The sequence below is a fragment of the Theobroma cacao genome, chromosome 3 (assembly GCF_053813885.1).
Source record: "Theobroma cacao isolate CCN51 chromosome 3, ASM5381388v1, whole genome shotgun sequence".
NCBI lineage: Eukaryota > Viridiplantae > Streptophyta > Magnoliopsida > Malvales > Malvaceae > Theobroma > Theobroma cacao.
Window position 1 is genome coordinate 43,826,716 of NC_142641.1, and position 11,819 is coordinate 43,838,534.

Consider the following 11,819-nt stretch of genomic DNA (forward strand, 5'->3'; position numbering starts at 1 on the left):
TGAGCAGGCACAACAAGGGAGAGGCTTTCATTATTATAGACACAGCTCAAAACATGATAACATTTGACTCTCAGGCTCCTTCCAGCCATTCTTAAACAAGCATGAGAGAAAAATGTTTTCCATTTATTTAAAGGGTAGGTAATACAACGTTTTTCCCTGGTGAAAAACTAGTTTGTCGCTAATCAGTAAGCTTCCAGCCTGCCAAGTCCTTTCCTTTCTGCTAAAGGTAAACAATTATGGCTATTGTTGTAAAGATAGCAGCTGCCCTAATTTAGCTATCCAATGAAAGGATAGCAGTGGGCGATATTCCTTCAGGCACATTCAGTGGATTATAGTTGTGGGAACTTCATAGCTTCTGGGAACGTTTGTCTGATAAATTGCAGATACGAAATGCAGCAAAACACATTGTGGCATTACCGATGACTGTCAGGGCAGCCTGAAGAGCCACCAATACCTACAACTCAATATTGGCAGAATGGATCAAGACTCATGCTGCAAATCAAGCACACAAGCTCACAAGATAGAAATATTAGTCATCTGCAAAGCAGCCTATTTGCTAGTCAGGCTATGATCTTCTGATGTGTACACTGAATTAGGCAGAACATATAAGAATGCATAGCAAAAGTCATAACCTGAATGAAATGGGTAGAGGGTCAGAAGGTATTTTTTTTATTATGGATTTTATGAATAATGATACTAATTTATGGTGACTGATAAGACTATTCATAACAGCAATTTATCTGATACCATGATGCATATTTCTAGGTCATATTTCCTGGTAGATTCCAAATTCATTAACCCCAAAGTTCAGGCACTATATTTATCCTGTGTGATGCGGGTCCAACACTACTAGGTAATAACAGAATTCCACCCTTCAAGAAGTATAAAATAGGTAAACTTGGTTATTTCCAAGTGATTTTTTTTATCAAACGTTATATTCACAAAAATTTAGGCAAAGATGAGCTCGCTGTATTTATTTGCCATGTTTTGGTTGCAGTAGTAATATATTTGTCTTTGGGTATGTGTGAAATTCTTAAATTTCTGGTTTCTCTATTGTAACATTCACAATTTTCAATACAAATTTTTCTGAAATTTGTCTATTTGTAATCATAACATAATACTTTCTTCATGATAGGTATTCAGGTTGTACAGGAGTTAAAACCACAGAATTAGACACTTGCCCATGCATCAATGTAAGCCAAATGTATCATCTGAGTGTTTCCTTACCAACACTTCCCTGTATCTCAATTAATTCAAACTAGTCTATGCATGTTTCCATCAAAAGGAAAAAGAAAGCAGAGAACCTTCTTACCTCAAGAGATTCAGAATTGTAAAAGAAATGCCATGTGCATGCACAAAATGCTCCACCGAGTAGAGGTACCTTAAACAAACGATTATATCAGGAGAAAACAGGAACTTAACCCATAGATGCTTGATAAGAAACTAATCAGAATTCAGAAACCAGCAAAAGCATATCACTCAAATTAATGATATTGAGTTTAGAAAACGGACATGAGGCCATCCTCCATAATGGGTAAACGGATCTAGTGGAAGGATTTCTCAACAAGAGTAAGGGGCAACGTAGATCCTCTACCGTTTTGATCTAATTCAACCAAGAGGAAGTCAGAAAGAAAGACATCGATGCACATGCTCAATCAGAAGGCAGTGCATTGTGTGGTATACAAATTCCAAGAGAGATTCTTAAAGTGCAATCACACCTAAGAAATAATGTTTTCTGTAAACAAGTACATCATGTTGAATGCATCAAATAAGTCGTAATAAAGGCTACACTTTGATTGGTTGAGAATTCTTATCAGAAACCTCTATTCAAAGAATGAATGCTGACTAAAATGAAAAATTCAGCTGAGAGGATTAGACTAGCCCATATGCAACAAAGAAGCTATAGAACAGAATCACTGCACAAACCTAACTACCAAAAGAGAAAGGAGCTCATGCAAGCAAAATCCTTGCTTTTGAGTTAAACTGTAAGCTTAATGAATCAGAAAATAGATCTATCTGCAAAAACCCGGAACATTCTGGTTTCTGATCCACAACAGTCTTAATGATAGTATGAACACGTTGTCATAGTGAACCACTTTACCGCAGATTAACAAAACTGGTTCCATGACAAAGAACTTCATTGCATATGCATCACTACAAAACTGATCTAAACAATGATAGACTAAACAAAAATACCAGAACTTACAAGGCTAAGAAGAACAACTCACCATACCCCAGGAGAGACCCTTCCATGATTCAAACCCAGATTTCTCTCCATATTGCCAAACCAAAGCCATTGCTGTAATCCTTTTGACAAGGTAACCTCATTAACATAGTAACCAAGACGCAGACTGAACCATGATATCAGTTCAAAGTTCAAAAGGAATCACAACTATCAATACTGTTGTATCAAGTTGCGGCCTAATGCACATCCTTAGGAGGAATTATTACATAGCCCTTCCAACCATGTGAATTTTACATGGATGAATGCAGTTGAGGTGATAATTTTTAGTGATATCTCACATCTTAGTTTGTTTCGCAGAATTACCCTTCCTTTCTAGGCAACTAAACTAAGCTTGGATAATCCCATTAAAAACCATAAAAACAAAAAAAAACCAGTTTTTAGCAAACTACCCGTGAAAAAGAAAAATAGACCAAATTCGCAAAGACCCATCACATTAAAAAAAATCTTACGAAATACTGAAGCAAACATCCTCACCATTCGACAACGCTGGAGACATGTATGGCCCATGTGGGCAGAGACAAGGCATTAGCGGGTTCACTAAGCTGCAAAGAAGAACCCAGCAACAACGGTCGCAACTCGGAGGCCAAAGCGGGATCCACAAGCGCCAAAACCAGACCCGAACCGACTAGACCAACAACGGTTTCCTGGTTCCAAATTAAGCGGCGACTTGAAACCTTTCTGGTCAGATGCCTGGTTTTTTGAGGAATTTTGGGTTTATGAAGAGTTGGAGTGGAATGATTTTGTTCGAAAATGGGTTTTGGGTAGCAGAGTAAGGTAGTTGTCGCCATTGCTGGAGATTTTGGCGGTGAGTATTCTAGTTGGTCGGATTCTTTTTTTTTTTGGAAGGCTTGTTAGTTTTAGTCGTTAATAATGACTCATTTGAGAAGTTTATTAAATGGTTGGGGCTGTTTTGGAGATAAGGTTTGGATGAGGCTGTGATTTGAAATTTGTGAAACTAGTGAAATAGTCACAATGGAATTTCTAACCTCCAAAACGGTGAATTCAATGTATCTAGTATATAGTAAAAAAAATTGTTAAATAATTTAAAAATTTTATTAGAAATAGACAAAACAGAATGACTAAGGTTTTATGATGGAAAATTTATTTATATTGGTATACAATTCGATTTTAGGAAATAAAGTTTAGAACAAGAAAAGAAAGTATGCTTTGCAACAAGAAACAAAATATCAAAGAAAAGAGTTCCTAAATCCAAATACTTTTAATTTAAAAAATAGACACTTCGTTTTAAAAAAATATTTATTACTAAGCATATAAATAGTTGTTAAAATTTTCGTTAGTTTACTTTTTAAAACAAAATTTTCGTTAATTTGCTGCATGATAATATTTTTTAAAAAATTTTACTTTTGAACATGTAAAAAATTACAACATTATAAAAAAAATTATTTTTTATTTTTAATTTTTTTCTTTAAAGATAATCTTACCTTCTTCTCCGACCGGATCTAACGCACTCCTTGAGGGAGCTCTCGTGCTCTCTCAAGGGAGTGCTGAGCTCCCCTCGGAGGGGGCCAGATCTGATGCTCCTCAGCATCAAAAAGTGTCAAATCTGATCACGGGATGACCAGTCGACGTAAGGGAGCACCGTCGACCTGTTAATGTCTGAAAAAAGAGAAAAGTTGAAAGAAAGAGAAAAAGGTATTTTAGTTTTTTTATTTTTTTCATTAATAGTATTAAAGTTTTTGGAGTGGAGTATCTATTTTTCAAACAAAAGACTTTCGTATAATTTTAATCAAAATTTAGAGAGCGTTTGAATATTTCACCCTAAAATTTATCTGAAATCTTGGGCAAGTAAAGCTTCCAAAGTATAACCCACTTTTTCTTCAGGTGGCTTCCATTCATGTAACCTGCTATGGAGAACCATGTTGCTTACATTTTACATTGACCTAAGCAAGGAGCATGGTACTCCAAATCACCAAATAATAAGAACTTGATTCAGCACAATACTAACGAAAAGAAAGAAAAATTCTACTTCCCGACTCCTCATGAATGAACCCTACACTAAAGGACAAGAGACTTCCATTCTATTCTCAGGAGATGATCTGAGGGTGCACTCCATCTGTCCTACAATGATACCATTTTTCAACTCTGTTTCGCAGCAAATATTATGCATCGTATAAAGGATTGACAAACTCGCCAACTCAATGAACTCTTCATTGTCCGGTTATTCCTTTTTCTTTGCCCAAAGCATGACCAGAGAGAAGCCCATCAGAGACATGATTACAGTCTGCAAATCCAGGGAGACACGAAAAAACAACAACTTGACATTTGTAATAGTCTTACACGCGACATACAAAATGCTAATTAATATATAAAGCCAGAAAAGGGACAGTTAAAGATTAAGCTATGAGCAATTCGTCTTCAACAGAACTAACTATTTGGAACTTCAAAGTAAGCAGAAAACAGTTGAGAAGATGGGGGTATGGAATGTAGAGCAATGAAACAAGTTTGTTCACCATTATGAATAAGGCATCCATTCATATAAGGAACCACCCTGGTAAGCAAATATTCCATCTTCAGATTGTTCAAGATACAACAGGCAAATAGGAACTCAATGCAAAAAGGGAACCCCTTCTTAACAGTCTCTTATGAAAGTATCCATCTTCAAACTGACACTGTAAGATAGGTTTCCTAATCTTTTAGACAAAAAGGTAACATGATTTGCATTCGGTTCCTTTTTAAAGGGGCAATAAGGGGAAAAGATAACAAATTGACTTACAGAGATAGCTGGAGGCACACCCACAAGTGGATCTTGGAAGAATCTATTAGCAAGTGCAAGTGCCAGAAGACTGCTTTGCATTCCTGCAAAAGGAAACAAATTAGCAATATTGCAAACTAACAACAACAGGGAAAGGAAAAAGAGTTCTCACCTGTCTCAAAGGATAGAGTCCTTTGCAATGCTTTCACATCAGGTGCCTTATGAAAAACAAAACCACTAAGGAAAAAACCAGCAATAAATGCTGATAAATGGAATGCAACAATGAGCAATGAAACAGTTAAACCAAAAGGGGACAAAACCGAATTAATGTTAATAGCAAGTGGTGCTCCAACACAGAAAGCTGTATCAAGTACAGAAAGTGGAGGCAAAAAAGGCCTGATGGCTTCACAAAGACGAGGGAACAAACTGCAGAAAAATAAGACAGATAAGAACTTCCTAAAAGATATCATCACTTCACATATTTAACCGGGGTTAGAGCATCACCGATTCAGAAGCAACCCTGCCGCAATAGGTGCAATAACAATCTGCAAAATGCTAGAGACCATTCCCATGACATCAACTGGCAGTCTTTTTCCAATAAGCAGGAGAGACAACATTGGTGTAACAAAAACCGCAGTAGCAGTAGATAATGATGTCATAACAATACTTAAGGGAGCCAGTGGTGGATCTGTCAGAAAGGTAGCATAATTTGAGAGCTGGGCACCACTGACACAGGATACCAACATAATCCCTGCACCTGATTCGCAGATCCACATTCTATAAACTCTCCAGATTTGAAGGTAAGATAGACAGAACTAATTTCTTATAGAATTGACCATAACGGTAGGCATAAACCCACCTAAGGGAGTAGGAAGACAAAACACTGTCACAGCAATCATTCCAAAAATATATCCAAGTAGAGGCTTCACAACAAATTGGCCAACATAACCAGCAAAAATAGCATATGGCCTTTTGAATGCTTCAATAAAATCCTTCTCGCTGGAATTAACCCCCACTGCAAACATCAAAAACCCTAATGCAGGGGCATAATACCTGGAAAGAGATCAAATAACAAAAGCATAAGCTAAGATCAGTCCCAAAGTTGAATGTTGGACGGTGGAACTTTTTGTTGCATAAACTTTGCTGATTTATCACTTGCTTTAGGTTCTGGCCTCAAATAGTTGTACCGTATCTTATACATAACTAAGAGAAAAGGAATGAACGAACAGAAATGAATTGAAAGGGATAGCTTAAGCAAACATAGGTGGAAACTGAGCATGAAAATTCAAACCTTACACATTTATTGCCTATCAAAAGCAAATGCGTGAAAATGCATAGTGTAGACAACAAATCCATACAAAGAATCAGCTAATGACCTGCTGGTAAACCATGTGAAAGAAGGCGGATAGACAAGAGCCAAAACTGTACTAGCAAGGACAACATGAGGCAGAATGGAATTGGATTGCTTCAAAATCTCCACTATAGAAGCCTTCTTTTGTTTAACCGTCTGAACCAACACATACACAAGAACTACTATCAATTTTTGCTCAAAAGTAATTGAGAATGCCAAATGTCTACAAGTATATCAATGACCATAAATTTACAACTTCGAGCATCATTGCTAAGAAGACCCATACTTCATTTAACAGAATAAAAGTTATCAAATTTAGGATTTGGGCATCAAACTCCGTCCATAAAGTTTGACCTTCGAGTATTAGGTAACTTAAATAATATTATAGCAAATAGAAAAGCAAGTATAACCATCCAACTACAGTGATTGCATTGAAGTTCAGTTTAGCTCAATTTTCAACACTACTATATAGCAAAAACATGAGCACCTGATTTGAGTCAAGTCCATATTCCTGACCCGGATCCCTTTCAAAAGAACCTGAAAACTTCTCTGATGCACATTTACACACCAAAAGTCTAGAGCTCCCAACTGCAAGATAGAACACGCACGCGCACACACACAAGGAATAAAAAGAAAGGGCTTTGAAAGCATAACCCAGAAAACCCAGAGAATTAAATGATTAAATACACAAAAATTAAAGGCCAAACAAGAAGAAAACTTACACGGAGAAATGGAACTGACAGGGACAGGAACATGGGAATTTAGTGGCAAAACTGGGAACCGAACTTGCTTTGGTAAATGAAAGCTAATGTTTTGCAAGTAAACATGATTGAATCGTGGGCGTTGGATCGACAACTGACCGATGGTTGAACTCATTTTTGCTTTCAACAATGAAAATGTTTTTCAGGCCTTTCCTCTGCTCTTGAAACTCTTCTCGAAAGTGACGTACAAAACATTTAACATGGAACAATTAATAATTCACAACTTCTTTAATCGCAATTAGTATTATACTATTAATCACTGGGATTGGTTAGTTTCTTTTTTATTATTATTATTTTTAATTATGGAGAAAATCTTATTCTTTGGTTTTGTCTCTATTTTTGTTAGATTTTTTAAATAGGGGTAGGGTCGGCAGAGCTTAACTAACTGCCTTTCAAACTAAGGAAAAGAATATTAAAATAGGTAGTGATTCTGTTTACATAGAATTCTGTGTCTCCATGCGGAAATCAAATTATCTTATTGTGATTTAGTCAATTTTGAATGAGCGTTTCATTATTAAGGAACATTTTTTTTAACCGTCAAAGAAAAAAAAATTTTAATTATTTTTAATAAAAAAAAAAGATTTTTGAACAAAATTATCTTTAATGAAAGTTTCTCATATTCAAGTACACGTGAAAAAATATATTATTACACATAATGTTAAAAAAAAAATTATTATATGTCATGTTCGAAATTTTATTATACGGCATGTTGAAAAAAAATTATTACATACCATATTAAAAAAAATTTATTGCACATCATATTGAAAAAATATTATTATTACATGTCACATTCAAAATGTTAATACATCTTGTTGAAGTATTTGATGTTATGTTTTGAACATTTTTTTTTTCAAGTAAACCAATCAAAAAATACTTCCGAGCTCACCTAAAAATTACATGAAATTAGTCAAATTGACTGTATAAAGTATAAACTAGCAAAAGAAACTTGACTGTGGGATATAAAAAAAAATCTAAACAAGACTAATTCAGAATATCACGTAATAATACGGAAGCAATATAAATAAAACTTGAAAAAAAGATTTTAGGATATTATTCTCAAGAAAAAAATAAATACATTAATTCTAAGCAAATATCCTAAGATGCTATCTAAGTATCTGTTTGGCCTGATTTTCTTCAACTTATCTATTTTTTAAAAGCAAAAATCAAGTCAAATAGAAATTTTGAGAAACTCTTAAAAACAAATTTTTTTAAGAACAAAATTAGAAAAAAAAAGCTTCCCTTCTTTTAGAAACACAGGAAAATTTTTATTTTTGTTCCAAAAATATCTTCATCTATTAAAAATAATCACAATATTACCCTCTAAAAAAATATCCTTTATGTTAATTTTAACCAAAATTAAAACTTATAAAAGTGAATTTACTAAACAGTTTTAGTTTAATTTTAAAAGTTATTATTTTTTATAAGAGTTTCATAATAATTTTTAAGATAAAAAAAAATCAAACTAAACAGACTCTAAGTCGAAGGTGCCTATTTATAAAGATTATAGGTCCTGGAATCCTAATTAAACTTTATTTCTATTGTCTAATACAATTAGAGTAGTTAACAAGAAATTTAAATAAAATAAGTATCTAATCTTATTAAAACACTCACCAACCTAAAATCTTAGTGTAAGTAAAATAAATAACTAGGAAATCTTAAATACGTTAGAACTCCTAAATAAGTAAAAGTGTTCCAACCTTGGATTGGTTCCTCATCCATCAACTTCTATGCGGCACCTCATTGGGGTGGCTTCTTGTTATGTGGCACCCTGCATGTGTCACACCCATTTTGTTTCACTAGGCGGGTTGGCTTGATGGTGGGCAACATGACTCGCAGATGGGGCAGATCTCCCACCATCAAATAATGTTTTGGCGCACATATGGCTGTGGCTAGCAAACTTAGCGTGCAGGAGGCCCAAGCAGTGGGATGCGCAAGGTATGCAAAGTAAGGTGCACAGGCACAGGGGTCGGCTTGGCGCACAGGATGCACAGGGCGTGCAGGAAAGACTGACCAGCCCGACAGGCAGGCTAACCGTTGCCTAGCCGTTGGGCAATGGACCAGGAGCGCATCAGAGGGCCTAAACAAACCCTAAAAGCCACCAAGACCATTAAGAACCCCTTGGGGCCGTTGGGGGAGGCTTCCCACTATAAAAAAAGGCCTTGGAGGACCTTGGGGAAGAGATTGGAGAGTTGGGAAAATAGAGGGAACCTTGGGGCTAAGTGGTTGGGCACTTAGGGCCATTGTGAAGGGCTACATGAGTGTCAGCCAAGGCTGCTAGGTTGGAGTGCTAAGGCACATTGTATAGCTGGCTTAGGCCACCCTTGTACATTTGTATATTCAACTGTAAATACATATATTCCTTTTTACACTTGCTTTTTTATGCTTGTGCGCCTTTCTCACTGAGTGCCGGTTGCTTTGATTGTGTGAGTGTGCAGGCCGAATAAGGTGCCTGAGAGTATCGTATGGCCAGACGAGGGGCTGTTAGAGGGTGTGTTCTCCAGGTAAGGGCTTGACACGAGCATTGTTCTGAGCGTGCAAGTCAGAGGCTTAGCGAGCGAGGCCTCGACTGATTGAATGTGTCGGTGCACTAAAGATTTTGCTTTCGCATCAGTGTTCTTATTAAGTGAGACCATCCTTGACCGAGTAAGGCTGGCTTAGCCACCGCAGTGACCTAAGAAGGGACGTGGTTGAGCACCGCACAGGTGCTGAGATAGAAACCTCCGTGACACGTGCGTCTCATCGAGACGTGTGGCTCACAAAGCACAAAGCCTGTTGGGCTCGTAGGGTGTGTGGGGCACAAGGCACACATAGCGTGCGCACGCCCTGGACGCACTTTCCTCGCTATGAGGTTTTCAGCACAGTGCCCAGATAATGGGTGTCAAGTATCTCGAGCGGTTGGGATGCGTGGCATGTGCTGCACATGCGTGTGGCCTCGAATGTCGCGGCCTGCTAATGCACAAGAATATCACACGCTGCCTATGCGGCACAATGGGGCGTGCACATCGCCAATGCTCGAAGGATCCGCCCATGGCCTACGTGATATTGGGCTTAGCATGTCAGTGTGGCGAGCAAGCCTGGTTAGCCCACGAACTCACAGGGCTGCTTGGCGAGCGATGCACCCATCGCAGCCCACTCCCTCGGTTCCTTGGCGAGCTAAGCACCCATCATAGCCTCGGGGTGTGTTGTGTGCCAGGAAACCCCATTACTGTCGAGCTAGCTCAATGATGGTCGGGTTGGACACGCACGCTGTGTCACAAAGCCTAAGTGAGCGCCTGGGGTATATGCAGACGTCAATCGTGTGCCTCACTCCCACCAGTTCCAGGAACATTGCATTGTTAAATATGGCAACAAGTTCTTTGGATTATGATGATAATTTGTTTCATATTAAGTTTGGTTTAACCAACTTGTTAATTCCTTTTTTGAGGTTTGATTTACATAGCAGTGAATATCTAAATTTTGATGTTCTTCTTTTCTCATTTTCCTTTATCAGATATTCATATTTCTGATATAAGGAATTCAACTTCATCAACTACATTTGAACTTTTGCAAAGTTCGGTGAGATCCCCCTCACTTTGAATTGACTCGAAAGCCTGCAAAGTTTGGCATTAGGGCTTTGTAGCAGGCCAAGATAATTGAAGGGCTTAAACTTACTGGAAAGAAACTGATTAGATCTAAAAGGACTTTGCCCAGACATGACCCGGTTTCCAAGTGGGTTTTTTTTTATTGCCCCTAACCTCTTGCCTCTTTTAGGAGGCTCATTTCAATAGCTTGTTTTGAAGCCAAGCTCTCAAACTATGCTAAATTACGATTGTACTTTGTCTACAGAGTACAAATGATTCAATCATAAGCGAAGAATCATCTTAAGCAAACAAGAATATGATCTCTGTACCTTTTGGTATGTTTACTTATTGGTGTATATGCATTGAAGGGATTGATTGAAGTTGAATCCATTGTTTTCACTTTTCGTACCATTATTATGAGAATACAATAAGAAAAAGATTTATAAATTTTCCTTTCAAGACGATCAAGAGAAAATCACAACAGATAAACCTTCCCCAAGCACTCTCCAAAAAACTTGGTTTCCAGGGAGGAGTAAAAACAAACAGAGCCAACAGGCAACAGCTTAATTCTTCCAGGAATAGCATGAACAGCTTTCAAACTAGCTGCATTTTTGGAACAAGCACATTCTAGAGTAACAGGCATTCACCAGCTACATCGCAAAACCACCATCTAAACCCTCATCAACAATATCTGTATGAACATCAAGAAGTCCCTTTCAACTTGCAAGAATTTGTCTGCTTACTTTGGAAAATCAACAAAATTTTTTACAGATTACAAATCTTCATCTCTTGACATCCTCAGAAATGCTTTTCTCCAGTAGTTGCCAAAAGAGACCTTCAAATTATTAGTAGAGACTGTATTCACCAAATACTCCAGATGCAAGAGTGCACTAGCAAAGAGAATTCATGTGACTGTTGAGTATATGGGTTGGGTTAAATGGATCCAAATTTATAGACACATTCACGTGACTATATGCCTTGTATTCCCATTGGGTCCGGATAAACTTGTTGGCAGTGGGAAACACACGGCTGCACCACAGTTTAGACAAAAACCATCAATTTAAGTGACATTAACTTTGCTAATATCTTAAGATAGATTAGCTGGGGCTTAAAATAAAATATGCTAACAACACTGGTTGGGATAACATGATGATGGGCTGGAGTTTGTTTAAAATTATCGATTCTCTTT

At 37.2% G+C, this 11,819-nt stretch overlaps 2 protein-coding genes across 4 annotated transcripts; both read right to left on the minus strand.

Annotated features, from left to right (window-relative positions):
* LOC18606386 (YCF49-like protein) lies at positions 1 to 4,407 on the minus strand. 3 transcript variants are annotated; one of them, XM_007039963.3, is made up of 7 exons: positions 4,024 to 4,407; positions 3,688 to 3,862; positions 2,720 to 3,256; positions 2,229 to 2,307; positions 1,513 to 1,603; positions 1,313 to 1,381; positions 396 to 454 (listed from the first exon to the last, which is right to left on the minus strand). In XM_007039963.3, the coding sequence occupies exons 3-6, from the start codon at positions 3,031 to 3,033 to the stop codon at positions 1,323 to 1,325; spliced, it is 543 nt and encodes a 180-aa protein (XP_007040025.3). In that variant the 5' UTR covers positions 3,034 to 3,256; positions 3,688 to 3,862; positions 4,024 to 4,407; the 3' UTR covers positions 396 to 454; positions 1,313 to 1,322. The 3 variants fall into 3 exon arrangements, with proteins under 3 accessions (XP_007040024.3, XP_017973408.2, XP_007040025.3); XM_007039962.3 differs by lacking the exons at positions 1,513 to 1,603; positions 3,688 to 3,862; positions 4,024 to 4,407 and having other exon boundaries at positions 1 to 454; positions 2,720 to 3,208; XM_018117919.2 differs by lacking the exons at positions 1,513 to 1,603; positions 3,688 to 3,862; positions 4,024 to 4,407 and having other exon boundaries at positions 366 to 492; positions 2,720 to 3,218.
* On the minus strand, positions 4,059 to 7,284 carry LOC18606387 (Sodium Bile acid symporter family). The gene is made up of 8 exons (XM_007039964.3): positions 7,032 to 7,284; positions 6,797 to 6,897; positions 6,335 to 6,465; positions 5,818 to 6,011; positions 5,463 to 5,715; positions 5,131 to 5,384; positions 4,980 to 5,062; positions 4,059 to 4,487 (listed from the first exon to the last, which is right to left on the minus strand). The coding sequence occupies exons 1-8, from the start codon at positions 7,183 to 7,185 to the stop codon at positions 4,425 to 4,427; spliced, it is 1,233 nt and encodes a 410-aa protein (XP_007040026.3). The 5' UTR covers positions 7,186 to 7,284; the 3' UTR covers positions 4,059 to 4,424.
* Between the last annotated feature and the right edge of the window lie 4,535 nt (positions 7,285 to 11,819).